This window comes from Strix aluco, chromosome 10 (genome assembly GCF_031877795.1).
Source record: "Strix aluco isolate bStrAlu1 chromosome 10, bStrAlu1.hap1, whole genome shotgun sequence".
Lineage (NCBI taxonomy): Eukaryota > Metazoa > Chordata > Aves > Strigiformes > Strigidae > Strix > Strix aluco.
In genome coordinates this window covers 22,779,871-22,801,908 of record NC_133940.1, presented here as the reverse complement: position 1 = coordinate 22,801,908, position 22,038 = coordinate 22,779,871, and the positions used below count along the sequence as shown (strand labels likewise).

The window sequence follows — 22,038 nt, the reverse complement described above, 5'->3', positions numbered from 1 at the left end:
ATTCAGTGTTTATGCAGAGAGAATATTGATAAGTCTAGGTGCTTATATTAGTCTTCTGCTGGCATGAAAAATAATTGGACAATATGTTAATACGCATAACTTCATTCACCTTGTTTATATTAGTCCTATATGTTAATAGTAATTCTGTGTGATAATGCTTTAGTTACTTGAAGCAAACATGTTTAATTTCTGGCATTGGATTTTTCCTCTGTCTCATAAATCCTTTTATTATAGTGGTTTGAGGTACACACGTTAGAGATGCTGTATTTCTTTCCAACTTAAGAGTTGCAGCAGCTCTCCGCAAGCCAGCCTTTTCTTACTCCTAAATTAGGGGCCAGTCTGATACAGTTTGGTACAGATTGAGAAATCTTGCAACCTTTTTTCCTCTCTGGCCTTGAAGATGGGTCCATATATAGGCTTTAGGGATTCTGTGGTTTTTGACTTAAGGCATAAGAATGTAACAAGTTGTCCATACAACCTGATGCTGTGTCCAGTGCTGACAGTAAGTTATGCTTTTTAGGGAGAACATTGCACTTCCTTCAATCTTTCTCCCACCATCCGTGCATGTTCTCAGAGGCATATTAAGCCTTACATCTCTGCCTATTGCTTTTGATAGCTGTTTATGGACCTGTTGTATATGAATCTAAATAATCCTTTTCTAAACTTGTTTATGCCATCTGCCTCCACTATTCTCTGTGTCAGCAAATTTGACTTTCTTCTGATTTCTTAAACTTTCCATTTCTGAAATGCTGACTTTTCCACTGTGGATGGGGGTCTTAATTCTCTGATAAAGCTGTGGGGATGGTGAGGTAGATTGTTTATTGCTGTTGATTTGTTTTACTTGTGAAACATGGCAAATATTTTGTCTTTGCTGCTAATAAAGGGAAATGTGCCAGCTTCTTGTGGGCTGCTTCATTTTCTTGGGACTGCTCATTCTAGAGTGTGTGGGTGTTATGGACGTTTTTTTCTGATTGTTATTGCTTGTGGGTTTTTTTTTCTTCTTTTTCCTCTCTTTTAGTATTTGCTTTATTGTTCCGAACTTGAAATCAGGTATTTGTGTACTGGTTTTAGTTGGTTGCTCTCTCTTGCTGCAACATTAAATGGCATAGTATTGTAATTGCTGCTACAGAGAGGCTTTCCCACTAATAGTTCTTGAACACTGCTTGCGTGCCACTGAAGACCAAATGCTACCTTTAATCTAGATTTTTAGACTAGTTCTACTAGAATGCCTAATTTTCATGTGGAGTGATGGGCAAATTGAAGGAGAACAAGCCTTTGTCTTGTAATCGCCAACTTTGAGGAGTATAGTGATAGTGACAGTCTGTGTACTATGTGTGTTTAGGGAATGGTTTCAAAGAAATGGCATTTAGCTGCAAGTATAGTTTATGCTTTCATAAATTAAAACTTTGCAAGACTTCTAAGAAATTTACATGATTTCCCCTGAAAGAGTAAAATGTATTCATGTTGCCTCCTTTTCACATTACTGAAGCAGTAAATCTCTAATAAAACTGTTTATGAGAGGAAATGCAGATATTTTATTATAGTCTATATATATGTTTCCTGTTACGTAGTCTTTTTAAGCTTGTCTTGCAGAACAACAGCTTCATAAATTGTTTGAACAGAAACTTGTACGTTTGTCTGGCTAGGAAGAAGAAAAGGTGAACGAAAACGCGTATTCTGCCATGTATTTTGATAATTCAATGTGAATATAGAAGTTAGTTATGGGAAGCACAGCTTTGAATGCAGCCTTCTTGCTTGGATGGAGCTCCTTCGTACTTTCAAAGTCAATACGTGCTTAATCTAAAGTGGTTTCTGAACTTAGTCTTATAAAACAGTTACTGAAAACAATTTTCTTCCATTTTAATCACAGAGGCTAAGACATTATTTGTCATTGCTTGCTGAATTTCTTTGCACTTTTAAATTTCAGACAAAAATAAACTAGTACTCTTGCTAAGCAGTCATGCGTTGAAATATTTTCAAATTGCTGAAAACAGTTAAACTTTGTCTGTTATGTTGCCTATTTACTTACCAGCTGCTATTTTTTTTTTACCAACAAAATTACCCTTTGCCTGGTCCTAATTTATTTGAGTTCTATCATTTTACTTCAGTCTCCCTCTCCAATTACATAACAGCCTATAAAAATATTATAGTGATTCAAGATCTTTAGTTCAAGCAAAAATGTGTGCTCCTTTTCTGACAATAATATCAAATGATTAAATTAATGAAGCCATAACGTAAAAGCTTTCATAATGTTTATTACTCAAACTGCTTTAGTGATTGATTTCAAGGTTAACTCTTGAATGTTAAGTTAATAGCTATAACGATGCTGTGGTCAGTGTAGATTTATTTATTTTTTGCCCCAGTTGAGTTAAGCTTAAAAAGTTGTTTCACTGTAATTTTAACATTACATGATTAGTAGTTTCTTTGGTACCTGGTTTAAAATAGATATAATTGAAAATAAAATCAAGGTTATGTCTCTGATAAAGACAGCTGTATTGGTGCGTTATGCATTTGAACGTGCTTGTGAAAAGTCAAATCAGTGTTACAGCTGATATGAATAGTTAATTACAATAAATATGGAATTGATTTTGTTCTGGGAAGAACTTATTTATTTAAGGATTTTTATTTCCTACATAGGGTTTTTCAAGCCATCTTGAATCAAATTTCTGCTACTGCTTAATCTCACATAGTCAAAGCACAATTTTTTAAATTACAATGAAATAGGAGAATAAACCATTCTTTTCAAAATACTCTATGCAACTTCTGGACACATGGCTTGCTGTCAAAAAGTAATAAGAAGTGGAAACCCCTTGAAGAGTATAACTAGAGTATAAATCGACTCTGAAACAAAGTATACTTTAAATATTTTGCACTCAATTTAGAGGAAGGGTGTCACATCTTGCAAATGTTACAGTGCTCTTTGGGCAACAGTGGTGTTGAGATTGTCTGCCTGTTCTTGAAAACACAGATTTGTAAACTGTGCAAGAAGAGACAAAGAATGGAAGATAGAATGAGGTTATGAAATGCATCTTTAAATTGAGAGGAAGTGCTTGACAAACTGCTCTTTATGATGAAATTGAGTATGATAAGTGGACTTTATGGGTTATGTCATAAAACTCAATATTATGGGTTCAGTTCGTTTTGATACTACAATTTGACCAGAGGCTTCTCTGCAGAGACTCTTGTCACTCTTCATCTAGTTCTGGAATTTCTGTGGTATGGTATTGCTTCACCTTCAAAGTTGTGGTGTCATGATTTCCAGTGGAGATTTCTCTCAAGAGGTATCAATTAGCGGTTGTTTAATAGAAATTGCAGAAATAGTGGTTTACATTAGGATAGCATAGGACACAGTAAGCAGTGTTTCTTTAGAGTAGCCTTTTTTTTTTTTGGTGCTGTACTGTGAGTCCTTTCCTTCTTTTAATTGTCAGTAGCTTTTATTATTCAGACCTACCTTTGATGTTAACAGAGGGTTTCACTGATGTTGGTTTCTAGAAATCAGTTTAATTTCAATAAAAGAAAAATATTTGATCTTTTCTCCATGTCTATTCCTTAAATAATTTCTGTGACAGAGTACATATATTAATAAGATCATTCATTTAACCAAGTACATGCATTAATAAGGTAAAATCGCTTTGAACCTTGGTTACTTTTTAATCTTTGTATTAGATTTAAAAGAATGAGATATTAGAATTTTTACCAATAAATTTAAATAGAAATTGAATGATTTGAACTAATGGTAGAATTAAATGGTGACGTTTCAACATGAAATATGATGATTTGGTATATTACGTTAGGTATTTTCACTTAATTTTTATGAAGAGCAGGATTTTTATGAGCAGTAATTCAGAAAAAAGTGAGTCTACTTAATGGAATCATTCTCCTTAAGACTACTTATACTGACATTGTTTTTTCCCCTTCTGGTATCTTTTCTGGAATATGGAAGCTTTTTACTCATTGTCATTTCTTTCTTAGTTTCAGCCCAGACTCTGAAGAGCAACCTTGAGTCAATGAACCGTCAGATCCAGTGCCTAGAAAAAGACATTGAGAATTTCCGAAAAATACAAGATGAACACGATAAGTTTGTAGAAAAGATGAGCATATCCTTTTTGCATGTCTTCACTGGTGATCTGAACATTCAGATCGTCTGGTTAAGTATTTGCAACACTTCAAAATAAGTTTTAAGTCTCTTCTTCTATACTTTTATTCTAGCACAGAGAAAAGCATAACAGAACACATTAAATGTAAGAAAACATATAACTGGGTATAACTTAAAACATTTATAGTCAAACTTCCAAGGGGGAAACCAGATAGCCTTCTTGAAGGAAGAAGTTATAGGGACCGGTCATAAAGATGGTAGTATGGAGGGTTTTGTCCTAAAAAATGGAATTTAGTGACAATTGTTGAATCATTTCAATCTAGAAAACTATCAGCAGTGGAGTTGAGAGTATTGATTATTTTAGCTTCAGATGTGTTGTTTTTTAAAGGGGAGAGTATTAATTTTGTGAATGGTTTGTTATTTAAAATTTTTAACAGATCATTGTAGATAAAAAATATTTACATTTTCAGTACTCGAGTAATTTGTCCTTTTATTTCTGTAGCAATAGAGACTGTAGGTTCTTTAAGCACTAGTGTGTAAAATGTGTTGTGGAATACAGATTTTCTTTTCCCTTCAAAATTTTCGTATATCCATCTTTACTTTTGCTCAGATAGTTCATGTGATGTCTATTCATTCTTACTGCAACTGGGCAGAAGTCATCGTTTTGTGGGTTTTTCAAAGATACGGGGAAAGAGGGGATAGATGTCTAGAGCCATTCATAGCTGCTCATCACATTTAGTAGGTGTATTTGGAAAGTAAGTTTTAGTGGGATTAATTATTTAAATGGATTCAGTGACAGAAGTTCACAAGAAGATATTTAATATCTTCTCTCTATGGATTTATTTTAAGTTTCTGACAAGACTTCAGAAAATAGATTAAGGGAGACAAGTCATGACTAAGTAGAAAATTGTTTCTTGTTACTTAAATGTTCTCTTCCACCTTGTCTTATTTGCAAGGTTAAGAGACTTGCTAGTAATCACACTTAGCAGTTCTGCTATTAAAAAAAAAAAAAACAACTTATTATTTGCCTGAGATACATTCACATCAGAAAATCTTACAATATTGCCTTGTAATTGTCTGTTTTGTCATCATGTGCGTAGGCTGAATGCTGTCAAATAAGCCCCACTTTTGTTCATAAAGGAAACCAACATATTGAAATGCACTTTTTGCAACCATGTTTTCTTGTTAAGCTTGACAGCTCTTTTTTATGGGTTATATACATTATTTTTCAGTTGTGTTGAGTAAATGCTTTGCCATTTATTGTTTTACTACCTATGCATTTACTGTACTTACAAAAATGATTGGCATCACTCAAGTGATTTGGTGAGGAAAAAATCGAGGTAGGTAATGTTTACCTTTTTCTGCTCTGCGGTTTATCACCTGAATTTCTTAAAGAAGAAGGATGGTGGTCTGACAATGCAGAAGAGCTTTAAAAAAAAAGTGCTGATGCTTTTTTGTATTGACAAAAACACAAGGATCGTATGAAATTTTTGAAAATTAGTTGTTGAAAGTCTCCTGGGCAGCCTTGCTTCAGTGCACATACATCGATGTTGAACCTAGATTTCCAATTCCTGGTAATTAAAATAGGCACCCTGAACTGTAGATGTCTGACAGCTTTTATCATACTAGTGAATTCAGTGACTTGACAAGATAGATAAGACTGTAAGAAATGAACTGATTCTGCCAAAGGATTTATGTTTTCATAATTAATAGATGACCTGATAAATGGTGGTTTTCTTTTTTAGAAAGTCACCTCCAGTTATATGAAGTGATCAAATTTGTTTCTGCTTATCACTGAATATTTTTCAGTTTTCTACACTCCCGTATTTATTTTTTTTTTTTAGATGGAAGAATAAATGTTAAGGGGGGGAAATGACATCTTAGTCTTCAGCGTGTATTTCTTTTGTTTCTGTCAGCTTGTTGAAGAATTGTTGATAGCACATACTGAGACTAGAAAGGTAAAGAATTTCAGGCTGAACATCTCTCTAAGTGCTGGAGTGTTTCAAAAAATTTGAGACGTGTCTGAACATAAATCATCTCTTAGAGTTTTAAAATACAGGAATTATACCATAATTAAAGGCATAGTTTCTCTTTCCTGCTCCTGCTAATAAACAAAGCTGTCTACTGGTAAGTGTGGATGAGACTTTCTTCAGAGAATATGAAAGTAACATTGCTCGGTAGCATAATAAGGTAGGAGATCAATTTCAATAAAAATACCATTCATTATCTTAATTCATAATAATAAATTAATATTCATAAATTAGAAGTAAATGCTATGAAAGAAATTACTTAATTTTAGGGTTTTTAACCTGTCAAAAAGATGAATAGAAATTCTACTTACATTTTAATCTAGGATTTTTTTCTTGAGTAATTTCTAAGCAGGAGAATTTGTGATTGCACTTAGTTTTTTATTTAGCACATACAGTTATTCATCTTGGTGCATACTACTTGATGTAACTCTGGAATGTTTAAAAATAGCTTAAAACTACTTCAGGAATTAAATACAAAGACAGGAAGAGCAGTACGTTACTATTCCACAAACTAAAAAATTGCAACATATTGCAGAAGTAATATGTTCAGGTGAATATACCCCACTGATTAGAAAACTTTGAATTAAAGCTGTTAGAATTAAATTAATGTCATTTTGACTGCAGTCTGCTAACTTGATACCTATCAAAAGGTTATTTTAATAGATTTTCATTAGTTACAAACTGAGGAAAGTGGGTTAATATTATCTGAGTAGTTTATGTTTAAAGGAAGACTGTAGTCAACTAAAGAAAAGAATTTGATAACAGAATCACTTTCAGTTTTACATCATTTTCTTTAGAGCTGTGCAGATATTCATGGGAACTGGTTCTGTAATTGTGTCACTGTCTTCCTGCTTAAGGGTGTCATCTTTTTTCCAATTATGATCATAAGATTCAAGGAATATAATAAATCCAGATGATGTACCTATTAGTTGATTTCCATATTTCATAAGCAATTAATAACTGCAATATATTATGATCATACAATTTGATTTCAAGTGTAATGGGACAGTCTCAGCAACTAATGCCACTATCAACTTCATACTTTTATTTTTATGATAGTATACAATCTTGACTTTAAAAGTTCAAGTAGTATAAATTCTGCCACATGCGTAATAGATTGTACCAATGATTTTTCTCTGAAATACATGTAATGATGCTGGTTTGACTCCTTGTGGTTTCAGGTTGTAGCCATCGTGATACTTTAAAAACTGTTGAAGGTTTTGGGACCTGTTTGCTGGCAGATATCTTTTCCTTCATGTGAGAATTTTTATATTGTGATCAGGTTATTTTAATTTATCTGCAATAACAAAGTAGATTCACTTCTTTATGATACTGTTTCCCAGCCTTTGCTTTGCTGTATTTTCTTAATATGCCTTTGAAATACTGATTTCAACTAAATACGTTATTTCAGTAGTTTTGTTGCTTCATTGATGTGAAGAGTAAAAAAAGTAATATTATTTCTCTCTTTTTCTGCATCAAAAAACTGGCTCTGTTACCACCATCATTGTAGTGGAACTTTGCCTTCAATTAGTAAACACAGTTCAAACTTAATTCCATGGTCACTGGTACACAGTTCTGCATCTGGTAAGTGTGTGTCTGTGTTGTTTGTAGTAGACACTGTGGACTTTTTGAGATGGAATTACTTCTGTGGGATTCTGTCTTGCTATCATGCTAGGATTGTAGTTTGTTTGCCTTAGATTGGGATTTTTTAAAATATTTAATTGCCTAAATTTTAAGGAATGCTCACAGCACACTCTGAAGTCTGTGGGATTATGAAGCTGGTCTGTATGGTTGGCCACCAGAAATAGTTGATTTCAAACTGAGGATTGCAGCTATGCTGTAACTGAAAGCAAACTATAGTATGGTTAAAAAAACCAACAAACTAAAACCAACAAAACAAACCACCAAAAGAGATTAAAATCTTCTTTCCGTGGATTTCATGCTATATTAAATAACTTAAGTGTTATTTTTGAGACAACTTTTTCATGATCTGATCCATGACTAGAATTGTACTTTACTTGAGGAGCAAATTGTAAATAATTTCACTTTAAATGTGAGAGGTTTCTTTTATAATTAGTCCAGCTTCATGTAGCACTGGGGAGTATGATTCAACAGTTGAGAAAAGTAATTATGAGTATGACAAATCTGGCTTTCACTCCTTGTTTTATTTCAGTGTTTATGCATCTAATTGAAGATTTTTTAAAATGGAAAACTCTGAATTTTATGCTTACTTGCTATAGCTGTATATGTTGTTTCCTTTTTAGTGATGTCTCATTGGGGATTGAGGAAGATATTCAGATTAATGAGGTTTAACTTTATTTGTTGTTAAGAAAGATTAAAGTCAACAGAATGAAAAGCTATTTCAGAGGGTGTAATGGAAAGTTGTACAGAGTTATCTTATAAATTAATCTTGACTTAGAACTATAGATACATGAATAATAAATACCACCTCTTCCCTGCTCCCAACATGCACACACCCCCTGAATGACAAATGTTTATTCCTCTACAAAATAGGAGCTTTGAGCTTTGTTGTGAGGAGAAGGGAGTAGTGGCAGAGCTGGGGTGGCAGGAGGACATGCTGTTTGATCACTGGCCATCAGGCTCATCCTTTTTGTTACCATGCTAGTTAGAGAGACTGACTTTTTGCTGTGCTGCTTTTGGACAATTACGTAGTTTGTAAACCGTCTTACATTAATTTATGTATACAGTGTATCCTAGATGTACTAGTATGTCCTTAAATGAAGAATTTGTATAGCTTTTCTGTTTTTCATCTGTATCATTTACCCTAGTAAGAGATACTAACATGCCTAATCTTGTTAGAATCTTTTGCCTACCAAAGCAATAAATGGTGCCACTTGGTTTTCTAACTGATTGCATACATGTGAAGAATTAAAAGCTTATTTTTAAAGAATTGTGAAATTAAGGAACTATGAATGAAAGAACAAAAATTACTGCAGATAAAAATTTTCAAAGCAGTGTGTGTTCATCTTATCAGTAAACAGAACAGCGGTGATTTGTGAACTAATTTTAATTTTCAGAAAGGAATACCATTCATTAACAGAACCCTTTTTATGAAATAAAAAAGCTGCCTTCCTGAAAGGCATATATTCTCACTTGATACGTATTTATGTTCATAGTTCTAATAATGACTATTGCTTCACAACTAAATATGAGTTTTATTAGTTCCTTACTTGATATACTTCAGCTGTAATGAAATGATCTGGGGAGAAGTCTACTTTAAGTGTGTGTGGGACTTTTATGCACTGAAAATGTGAGATAGTTAATGTGCACTAAACATCAACTGGTAATTCTCCTGTACAAACCACTGTACTGCAGAATCTCTTAGAGCAGGCCAGTAGGGAAGAAACAAATATACTTTCAATCAGAGTCTCAGCATCTGGAAATGGTTGTGAAACTTTTTTTTTCTCAGAGTGACTGAGCAGCAGGACATCATTTACACACTGACACAAAGTGCTGAAAGAATGTTAATGGCATTAACACTCTTGTCATCTGTTAACACTTGGGATTTCCTCCTAGCTTTGTTACGGAAAAATAATTCACTTACTGTTTTGAGATGTCATTTTTAGGAAAGCCTGGTTTTGTTTTTCAGACGATTTGAAATGCACTGGTGCCTTCCTATCTGCATGAGAACTTACATTAATATCTGAATTTGCTCATAACAAGGGGCTTCTCAAAATTAACCCCAAAGGGGGAAAATCTCTAGTAACGTTTGTATATGCCTGTACGTTTGAAGTAACTATCTTTTACCTTGTATCCGTTTGAATGTGTTTTTAAATGTTGAGGCATTTTTCACTACTTCGGAAAAGAGAACCATTCAGTGATTTTTCAAATTCTAGGTCATGTATAATCCTTAGGACAATTTTATTCACGGGCCTTTTCTTGCGATATTTATATAAAGTTTTTGTTCTTGCTATCTACTAAATTGACATTGGAAAACACTTTCATTGGAAAGTGCAATTCTTGACTAAAAGAGGTATTTGGGGAAAACAATGGTTATTTATCCAGATAAAATACTTTTCCTAAATAGTGTCTAGGGAAAGAAGATCTACCTTACTGAAGTCTGCACATCAGTAAGTTTTTTAGAATTTTTTTTCAGACTTCTCAAAGGACCTGGTTCTTATCCACTCCCTACTTCCCTCACTTTCTGTCTTCTCCCCGCACACCCAAGTGAGAAAACCTTTGTTGTCCAAAAAAAGTCAGTGAAAAAGCACTTTATGTAGCTTGAAAGTTATGGAGTATTAAGTTATGTGATGAATAACAAAGGAGGAGAAAGACCTGGCTTCTAGATGTATCATGGGTTTTGGTTTTCTTTAAGTTGTTATACGAATGTAGTCAGGGTGTTTCGTTACTCTTGGTATTGAGCATTTGTTTAAAGTTAAGCCTTCTGCTTACAGTTAAAAACAAACTCCAAGGAACAGTCAGTAGAAAGCACCAGGGAATAAAGCCCTCTTTAAGAAGACTTATGAGTGCATACAGTGGAAGGACATGAAAGAGGAGTGATTTATTCTGGTTTGAGATCAAAATGTCAGCTGTTCTAAGTCTTACCTCAGAAAAAATTAATACATGATTAAATGCTTAGTCAAGCAATTTTTTAAATGTTTTCAACCATCAATTTTTAGTCTTTCTTGCTAATATAGAGAAACAGAACACATAACACAATATTCATATTATTGATATTGTTTGTAAATGAGTAAAGGCTAGAAATAATGGAACTTTAAAATCAATTTTTTTTCCAGTAGGGAAAAATGGACTACTTCAAGCTTTACTCAACTCTTGATTTATTTGATTCTTAAGAGGATCGGTTGAGGCCATCATTATGGTCTATTTTGTTATCACTCATGAAACAATTATGAGCTTGTTGAAACTTTAGGATCTTGCTTAAAGTCAACAAATTATAATGAGCATCTAGTAGTAGTGCTGGTATTACAGCATTTAATAAGACTTCTCCTATTTGGTATTGATTACTATTTAAGAATATATAATTTTTGTAATTATTTGCATTTAAGTATCAGCTAAATTATTTTTTTCAAAAATAAACTTGTGATTAATTTCCCTTCCTATTAGTAACATAGAAGAAAACCCCTATTTTTTCTAAATTAAAATAGTAAGTGGAAGAAAAAGAATTTGTGCAGCCTACTGAAGGTACAGCACAGCAAAGGAATAATTAATTTGCTGTTCAACCTTTGGTTTATGGAGTTCTCTGTTTAAACTGTATCTTGTCTTGTTTCAATATCTTTTTATTGTGGTTTACAAGTTTCAAGAGAGCAGAAAAGACTTTCTAAGGTCTTACCTTCCTGGTAAAGAGAGACATTATGGTTGCCTTATTCATAAGCAAGTATGTGCAGTATATTAGAAATAAAGTGATCAGTAAATAATTCTCTTCAGTTGAAAGCTCTGTGGTTCCTTTTCACTTTCTGTCTGAGGAGAGTGCAGCCAAAAATACTATGTTAAATAAAATGTAAAATCATCCTGTATGTTGGCTATTTCTATGCCGATTTACTATTTGACTTCTGATTCTTACAAGCCCATAGAAACTAACGACAACTGCTCAAGTACGAATGTGAATGGAATTAATTTTGAAGCTATGATTCTGTTGGGCTTCCTCTAATCACTCTCATTTCATTTTTCTGTTCTAGTCAAATGTGTAAAATAACAGAAAGGGAAGGGAGAATGCAATCGAGTAGAGAAAGACTGGAGGAAAATATAGTAAGAGAAGAATAGAAAGTGGCCAGTGGATGTAAGGATGAAGATTGAGACTCCAGATTTTGAGATAAGGGGTACTGTGTCAGAATGACAAGGTTTAGAAATACTCTTATTAGTGGCAGGAAAAGTTAAAAAAAAGATGCAAATTATTTCCTTCCGCCTACACCCTGAAAGGTACAAATGTGTTTTGCTTCTTTGTAAGCCGTTCTTAATATGTGCTCAGTACTTTTTAAATGGAAAATGCTCTAAGCAGTAGATATAAGTCTTATTATGCTGTACATCTGTAGCTTTGCAATTCATTTTATACTTAAGGTGGGGTTTTTTTCTTTTGTGTGTCTTTAGAATTGCGATTGTACAGATTAATGTGTAGGCCTGTTTTCGACTGCAAGTAACTTTTCCTCCTGTTTGATGTTCAAGTTGTCTAGATATCTGTTATTCTAGTGCATTTTCAAGTATGTAAATTATTCATGTTGCAAGGAACTTTTTGCAGTAGGATGTACATTTAAGTACTAGGAATACCATTTTTTCCTTCACTACACACTTGGGTCAATTTAAATTCATTGTTAATGAGATATTAAAGTGCTTTTATGGACTTCCACCTTTTACTACATATTCTATGGGCTTTTTACTCAAATTTGCTTAGTTGATGATGAGCAAAGGGAAAAAAAAACCTGTGGTAGGTGTACATTAAATTTTGCATCCGGGATGCTCTGTTCTAAGTTCATGTACCTCTAAGAAAGGTAAATTTGTGACTTCAGTATCAAATTTGAAATTCCATTGAGTTGCTTGGTTGCTTGACTGACAGCCACCAAATGTGTATGTCCCAAATTTGCGTTATTGTGTGTTGCACCAAATGCAAGAAAAGAATCACTAAAACGCAGTTTTGAAAAGAAAATTAGCAGTTTATCGTTTTATGGGAGGTTACATTTAAAAACCTTTTATCTCTGAACACTGGCATCATATTTAGATGGGTATGCTAAAGGAGCCAAGACACACTTGATTAAACTGATCGTGCTTGTAATTCTTAGAAGTAGATCTGAAGGTCTGACGTATTTCATCAGCACAGGCAGAAAATCCCACTTTCGAAAGCACTGTGGTACAAGACAGGAAGAATTAGTACATACATATAATCTGCTTTTCTTTTCCAAACTAGCAGCTTTTTTAGAAAATTTGGGGCATCAATGAATAAAGTGTTTTCTTTTTCTGTTTTTGGATTGCTAATTATTCAAGCTCATAGGGTTCAAAATGCTGCTGAGATGTTATCAAAGAACTGACCCTGCCAGGTTCAAAATCAGATTATAGGCAATTTGTGCTGTGTTTAGTTATGTCTATTCAATTGACGTTATTAAGCTAGGGAAAAGAAAGACTACTATTTGATGTTGTTGAGCTCAAATGTACTTAAGTTGTTTACTTAGACTTTAGAGACTGTGTCTTCCCCAGCATATAAAATGATCTGCTTGTGCAGGCTAGCCCTTTTATAGGTACAAGTTTAAAAATTAGTTAATCAGCAGGTCAGAAATACATCTGGGACCTATTGCAGTTAGAAGGCACAATAACAGAAACACTTCTGAAGACCTCAGTCCTGAGCAGCACAGCAACACTCACAGAGACAATCCCAGAAGCTGTAGGGGTTTTTTTATTTTTTTAGGAGATCATCTTGTTCAGTGACAGCCATAATATAACTTTTGCTATTCAATTTCATTTTCACTGAGAAATGTCAATATGGCCTTGTGGCATTTACTAATCCTTTCACTTACCTAATTTTTCACCCTGAAAAAAAGTAATTAATTCCCCACTAAAATTGCTGTGAAATATTTGCATGACTGGTGTCACATTTCGTATGACTAAATATTTGTCATGAAGGTCAGCAGATACCGTTGAATTAAAAAGTTAAAGATGCTGTTTCTGCTGCATTATTTTCCCATTGTGTTTGCTGTAATATGAAGCAGATGAAGTTTTTTTACTATCCAAATAGAATGAGTCTCCTTTTCTGGTCGTGACTGAAAACCGGTTTGGTTTGTTATTTAATACGGTAAATGGTGGTGTTGCTAGTTTTCCCAAATAAACCTCTTCCTAAATAAGTGGAAAAAATCAATCTATTTGTCATGGTACTGTTAGAGTCCTTATTGGGAGTTCTAGGAAATATTATGTTTTACAATTTCAGAATTGCTATACATGTTTTTATACTAGCCATTTTAAATGAAACTGTTTTCATTCATTTACTAATGTCCTTTGAATATCCATGGTTACTAAGCTGCAACCCTTGTAGAAGTAGAGAGACTTCCCAATTAAAGATGAATTTAACCTTCTGGGAAAAAAAAATTTATCTTCCTGCTTGGTCAAGTCTAGTCTTCCTACTTGAGAGACAGTATAACATTAAGTACGTTTTCCTTAAACTGTTTCTTTGACAAAAGAGGTTTGAGGAATGAAGGAGGTTTGAGCATACTTTTAGCTTTCATTTTGATGTCCTCTGCTTTATTTCCTCTGAGTAAATGTGATACTAAGAGATATGTGAGAAATAGTGGTAGAGGAAACTGTCAGTCCACCTTCTACATTGAATCTGTAAATTTAAACAGACTGTGTGGAGTTACAAGGGTGTCTTACAGGGTATGTGGGGTAGCAGGTTCATCTTGAGGCAGATTGAACATGCTGTGCTATCAGTTGCAACTCTAAAGCCATCTTTGTTTTACTACGTCTCTTCCTTAGCTTTAATGAGGCACACTGAAGCTTTCTGACATACATGTGGGAGGCAGGGGTTAATCAGTAAAAAGTCAAGTATGAAATTTTCCTTAAGGTATGCTGAAATTCTGTGTTTTCCTCTGGTGCACTATGCATCAAAAGAGTGGTTAGTCTGTTTTTATTACATACTGTCAAATAGCAGAGATACTGGTCAGATATTTCATATTGTTTAATTTGATACAGTCTGCGTGTTGATCAGTGAAGCAGAATTTGGAAAACTTGAAATTGGTCAAGTCTAATCTGGCAAGATTCCAGATGTTTATTTTTGTCCTAATAGGAGTTTTTAATGATACTTCACTGTGCTTTTGCTTGGTACCTGGCTTTGGTACCTTACTCTACTAAACATATTGCTACTTATCTTCTTTTGTCTATGCTCTTAAGGCAGTCTGTAGTCTCTGAGGCTGATCTTGTCTCAAAGCAAATCAATTTTCACATAACTGGTCAAGCACTGAAACAATGATTTAGTAATCTCTCTTTTTTGGTTTATATGATATTTTGTTCATAAAAGAATAGAATATCTCCTGATCAATTATGCAGGCCTGTGTAGAGTTCCTTTTTCAACAAGAAACATATAGATATTAAAATACAGGAATGTAAAAGAAGGAACAAAGCCAGGTACCAAGCAAAAGCACAGTGAAGTATCATTAAAAACTCCTATTAGGACTGTTCTTATGAAAACTGTACCTTAAGCCAGACCAAAAGTTAATGTTTAAAAATACAGGAATTATGAAAAATGATAAATGAAAATAGTGTTATACAAAGCAGACTATCAATTTTCTTTCTGACAGTATGTTTCTACCTGAAGATCTTCATTTCTTTAAGAAGGAAAGCCCTAATGTGGGTGGACATAAAATTATATTGACTTCTTTCATGTTGGGCTATTCTAAAAATCCTGTGAACAGGAGTGTACAAAACAACTGTAGGTTCCACTATAGTATGAATAAAGGGAGAAATTGGAGAATGTTACAAATGGGGAGGTGTAATGATATGCAATGGGTAGCTGTGTGGCAATTAAGAACTTCAAATAGCTTATTTTTCTAGTTTCTATTTATTGAAAAACATGCATTCTGTGAATTATATAGTACAGACTTTTGTAGGTTATCTGTTTAAATCCAGACATTTGACTATAGATTTGTGCTGGATTTTTTGTTTCTTTAATCCTCGAGATTATGTAGATTTACCACATGAGGGAGCTCCATTCTGTTCTGCACCTTGAAGAATTGCGCATCTAGAATTGTGCTTCAAAGCTAGTACTGAATAAAATTGAGTGAGGATTTTATACAAGAAAGGAGAAGAGTATAAAAATGTTGCTGAAATGCATTTTTAGAGTATATGTTGGCTAACTAGTGAGAGAAATTTTTGACAGTAATCTACATAGACACATGAAAAATTATGCAGGAGGAAAAGCTTGCTTGTTTAGGAGATTCTAAAGAATAAAATTCTATGAACAAAAATCTAGTTAAATACATAGAAATCTAAAAGCTTCTTGATTGTGAATAATTGCCTGTGGGAAACTGCTTACATCCTTAAATTTATATTAAACCATGTTGTCCACATCACTGAAAGATATTTTTGTAAACAACTGTGCACTACTGGAATGATAATTCATTAGAGATCCATTGTCTGATTATTGTATGTTTACTTTAAAATCTCAAATTAAAGGGAGAGTGCACTCTATAAATCCCTGGAGCTGCAGCATTAGATATCAAAATCAAACTGTCATGAGAAATTGCTTTATCAAAAATGTTGGCGTTGATGGAACTGTTTTTCCCCTCTCCCTTTCTCCAGTCCCCAAAAAGAAATTTAAAAAACCCTTTTTGGAGGGGAAGGATGTAATTGAGAAAGTGTGTGGGGTTTTTTTCGTTTTGTTTTTTTTAAAGCAGTCTATTGGAGTATAGGAAATGTTCATTTCAGATCCTGATTGCCCTGTGATTATGCTCTTTACTTTCTGTCTGACCAGAATATTTGTTATTCTTTTATTTGTAATTCGTTTTCCTCCTTGATTTTGAACATCTAGGCTCTTGAAATATACGATCTGAACTTTTTCAGATTTCTAAAAAAAAAGAAATTAGGACTTCTGACATTGCTGCATTAAAGAAAACCTAGAAATGTAAGAAGTCACTTCTCTTTTCCTTCCCTACACTTCACCAAAAAGCTTTATCTAGATGAAGTAACCATCAGATCTACTGATTGAAGCTTGTTTAAAACAGGGTACAACTGGCAGCTCAAACATACCTCTCTTAATTAAATCCAGATGAAGTGAGGAAAAACTGCATGATCAAAGAGAAAGTGAATGTGGTTGCAGTTTCTCTGAAAGATTTAGGGCACACAAAGCTGTAATTATTGTTTAAGGCATCTCATTGTGTGTTCCAAAGCTAATATAATATTTCTAGGAGTGACTACATTACCTATTTCAGCAAAGCCACAGTATCGACAACTATTTTTTTTAATTGTTGTTAGAACATTGTTTGTCAATGCTTTGTGTTATTTGAAACAGTCACAATTAATTTGAATATAATATGCAAAACAAATTTTGCAGAATCATTTTGTTTGTACTAGCTGCGTTTTAGTTGTTTTCTTCCTTGTTTTTATTCACCTAAACAGATTTTTATCTAATTGTTCTCCAGGGAAGGTATTCTAGAAATCCATTACTCTTGCAACATTTTCTGTTGATATATTCTTCACTGTCATGTCTTCTGTGTTGCTTTCTAATTAATGCATGAATAGTGATTATAATTAATTGTTTGCCACCACAAAAAATGAGAGAGATTTCAGCTTGAAAAAAATTAGATACCACTCTTCATATTGTTTCAAATTGTTTCTAAACTAAAATACCGCAAATGAGAATTAAGAACTAAATTATTTCTTTTGCAAAAGGTGCTAGAGAAGCCCCTGCATAAAGTATGTAGGGAGTGACTAATTCTCAGACTTCTTAGTATGGGATTCCAGGCAAAAATGTGATCCTAGACTTTGAAGGATCTGAGCAAAGATCTATGAATCTTGTACAAGTATAGGTAAATAACCTGTAAACCATTACCAAGCTGGAATAATAAACTGGAGAATCCTTTACTGTAATTTTGTAAGACTTTTTGCCTTTCTTCTGTCCTGTCATCTAGTATCCGTTGTTCTAGCACTCCTATCAGTTACCCACTCTTCATGCCGTTGTCAAGCTGAAGTACGTGCTGTAAGTCTAAAAAGGCTTAAGATCTGCAAGGAAAGATCGTGAAATACTTAACCAGTATAGGCTGGGTGTGAAGTTAATCTCTATACCTATACCTGTCTATTTTGTTCTTTATCTGGTATAATTTTTTCCCTTAATTTTAACAGTTCTCCCTACTTACATTTCAGAACAAATGAAGCTAAATAGTCCACCTCTTTCATTCATGAATGGCATTTTGCCATTCTCTTAAAAGGATGTTTTTCACCTGTCAGACAGTGTCAGTAAATTCAGTTCCTCTCAGCATGTTTTTGCAAAAGCAGTTTCAAAATTCTGGTGACTTCATCAGTGGAAATAAAGCTTTGTTTTTGACAGGATGAAAGGTTTGTTTTGATTTCAAGAGTTCTAGAGATTTTAGAAATTGTTTTGATCTTTCTGTTTTCTGTGAAAAATGAGAGTATGGATTCTGGGGATTATTTCCCTGTTACAAATATGGAAAAAAACCCCAACTGTCTTTTTCTCACAATAAAACTTGGGTTTAGATTGATTTATGTTAATAACTAGCTTTAATTTTGGAGGTTTTCAATTTTTTAAAAAGTATTTTTATTTAAGATAGGCAAGATTTTCCCTTCTCTCTAGCCTGTGGGTTTATAAATGCTTCCTTTTATGTGTTCTGTTTGAGGAGCCAAGTGCTCTTACTTACTTTTAAAGCTTTCTTCTTCATGCTACCACAGGAAATGCCTAAATCAGCATCTAAGTCTTCAAGCAGACTTTTCCAATATAAACCAATTTAAGAAACAGCCTGTGGAGTTCTGTTCCTTGGACTGAATATTTTATAAAATAGACCCTTGTTTATCAGTTTTTGTCTAGATAGTTCCTATGGGTCTTTCAGAGAAATGAGCACTGGTCTTTGCATTCAGATTAACAGAAGTATAAATAAAAAAGGCAGTATTGAAATTATGTTGACATAAGCTTTCTCTTGTGCATAGTAAAGTGGTGTATGTAGAATCAATGGAAGTAGTCTTTTCATTATTGAGAAATTTGAATGCATGAAAATTAGGAATTGATATGATTGCTTAGAGCTAGGAGTAAGTAAACATTGATGGATTTTCCTAGCGTTTATCAAGATGAAAGTTTTATTGCCATTTAGGGACAAGTCAGAAAGCCTCATCTTAATTAGCATGAATTTAGCATGATTCTGCACTTCAGGGAGACGGAACAGGTCACAGCTAGCATTATCAGGTGGTTATGATCGTACTGTGCTTCATTTTCATGAACACAAACACTGAAATAGTGTCTGTACACAGTGTATTAAATAATTCTGACCGTTAAATGACTTCTTCAGGTACTGATGTAGTGAAGGCCAAGGGGAGAAATAGAACTCTTGGCTATATGATAACTGAGAAACAACTGTTCCTTTGTGTGGTTGGGTGGTTTTTTATTTGTTTTTTCTGGGCTATTCTGTCAAATGCTGAATGATGAGGTAATTTGCTTTGTAATGAGAAAGAAATTCTCACACTGAGCTTTTTATGGGTATTTTATTAGTGAATCTTTAAGCTCTTCAGAAGTACACGATATTGTGTAAACAGATAAAAATGGGACTCCTTCTGTGGGTCTTGGTTTCTTTGGGTTCTCATTTGAGTAGATGAAGTGTGTTGCAATGAAGATTTCTGCTTGCGTTTTTTTTTTTTTTTTTTTTTTTTTTGCAAAGGCTTTCAACGGGAGGAAAAGATTAGGTATATAATTGTGATTCATAATTATCTGTGTGTGCTCCAGAAGTCTTGTCTTCTGTGTAGTCATTGAGATACATTATGTATGTAGTGTGAATGATAAAATTGTTAGCATCTGTTTACATACTGATAGCAGATGAAAATAAAGCTATCAGTGTAAATGACTTACTGTTATTAAAGCTGAATTTCTGTCTTCAGCTAATAACTTCTGTTTGTGTTTCTCCAGTTCAATTCAAAGAATGCTCTATTATGAATGAGCTTGGAGATTAGAAACTAAGAGCCCTGATACATCCTTCATTAAAGATGATGACACTGTTGAATCAAACTTTCTCTTCTAGCTATATAAAACATATTTTTAACCTAGTTTGGCAGTTCCTTGATCCAGAATCCTGTTCTACAGTGGTATGCAAGAGTTTTGAAGTGACAGAATGCAGTTTGTGTGGTTGAAATATTTTTAGTAAATTTTCCACTTAATGGTAGTTGTTTGGAAATAATTACAAAAATATTTGTGTTCTTGTTGAAGTGTATTTCTTAAATAATAGTAGTATATAAGTGTACCTGTGGGGGGCAAAAAAAGTGTTTTGTTCTGTGAACAGTGTGTGGCACTGGATTAGCAAGAAGTTTACTTACGGTTTTAATTTCAGTTGATCATGCCAATGAAGCATGGGTTTGGTTCTTTTTTTGTAAAGTCAGACAATGAGATGACTTAAGTCTGGATAGGAAGCTAACTCGAACGTAGTGCTGATAAACAGACTCATTCATTTGGTCCTTATACTTGCTTATCTTATCTTGTGACATTCTGATGATGATGAGAATAATCCATTTTATTGAAAGCCGAGTTTAAATAATAATGGCCATGTGATTTGTTGAAATAATTAACTATTCAGCAAGGTAATTTTAAAACTGGATGTTTATATTTCATAGTGAGGATTCTGACAGCTGGTTTGTTCTTGATGTTTTATGTTTCTCTTCAACAGTTCTCATAATCTGATTTAATTTTATCATGCTTGGAGTGGGAAAAGCTATATTTGGGTAAATACAGTGTGTAAAATTTATTTGTAAATTTGGAATTTTTTTAATGGAATGAAGTTGCATTATATATCCAGTTTAGAGGGAAAGAAATTGTTTGAGATGTTATATTTTGAAGTTGAAATTATGTATAAACAGGGTAACCAAAGTCATATTCATTTGGATTTCCCAGAATCACAGAATGGTTGAGGTTGGAAGGGACCTTTGGATGTCATCTTGTCCAACTCCCCTGCCCAAGTTGGACCATCTAGATCAGGCTTACAGAACTGTGTCCAGATGGCTTTTAAGTATCTCCAGAATTCCATAACCTCTCTGGACAACCTGTTCCAGTGCCCAATCACCCTTTTAAGCTCAGTTTGGCTGTACTCAACACTTGACTCACGCTCAGAAATGTAGACGGCCAAATACGCATTAGGTTATGAATTTCCATTAAAGTTCCATTAGGTATAAATGCAGACCCCTCTGAGGAAGCAGTCTTTTCTGTTCTGGTTTCTTGCCTGCTGTACCGTACGCTTCGTTTCCTTTTGTTGCTAATTCCTTACTGCTGAGGATGTCAAGTGCCACCTATGAATAAGGTTAATTTGTAAGCAGATCTGGTGATCCACACATAGATATTAGTTAAATGCAGCATTTATAATGAGTGGTGTCATGAATGTTTTTTAATCCCACTCTTATATGCTTTATCTAGTACATCATAAAGGCACACAAACAAGAATCAGCTGTTGTGTGATTATTTACATAATTCTTTCTGCCTAATTAATTCTCCCCCAAATATGTCATTTCAGGCTCCAACAATTTTACTTTCAAGCTTTTTGAATAGGCAGTTTTTCATCACATTTATGAATTTTCCCACAGTGTCTGCAGTAACTTGTTATGGATTGAGCTGACTGACAATTAGTTAACAGAAGTAAAACTGACTTTGATTTCCTCAAACTAGAATACACAGTAAAGATAACAGACTGATTTTTATACCATTAAAATGTATGTACTCTGCACTGGATTAATAACAAAGTTCTAATTTTATCAAAACATCAGTTATTGGTATGTTAGTTGTTCCAGATATTCCAGCTGTGTCTGTCCCTTTAAAGAGCTACAGTGTGTACTTGTATCTCCAGAATAATAATGGAGTTATGATATGCGACTGCATTCCCTCCTGCTTCGAGTACTGCTGATATTAATTCCATAGTTCTGCTCAGGACAGGAGAGAAACATTCAAACATATAATTTGTCATGGAAATTTTAATAAGCCAGTTTTAATTAAACTGTATTATCTGAGACACAGAACATTCTGATGGAAATTGTCGATTTTCAGAACAGTAAATGAGTACTCAAGAGTTTGGAATAGCTAACAGAATAATAAATTACTTAAAATTGTAAATTTAGTAAAGCATGAAAGAATACACATTGACATATTTTCAGTCTTGCAGTGTTTAGGATTATAAAGGCTCAGAGCTTTATCATTGCATAATGACATAGATCATGGATATTTTGCACTCAGCTCAGATTTATCAATCTGCAATTTAAAGGTAACAA

General features: G+C 33.7%; 1 protein-coding gene across 2 annotated transcripts in view; it reads left to right on the top strand.

The window, feature by feature from the left end:
* DIAPH2 (diaphanous related formin 2) overlaps positions 1-22,038 on the top strand; it is a 247,805-nt gene that overhangs the window by 118,837 nt on the left and 106,930 nt on the right. Inside the window, exons 24-25 of one of the 2 annotated variants that reach the window (XR_012624543.1) lie at positions 3,973-6,054; positions 7,308-7,456. Coding sequence is in view for 1 of the 2 variants with exons in the window: in XM_074834780.1 (XP_074690881.1) it covers positions 3,973-4,098 (126 nt within the window). In the remaining variant the exon portion in view is untranslated. Of the gene's footprint in view, positions 1-3,972; positions 6,055-7,307; positions 7,457-22,038 lie in introns of those variants that run through there. The other variant, XM_074834780.1, reaches the window with a different exon arrangement.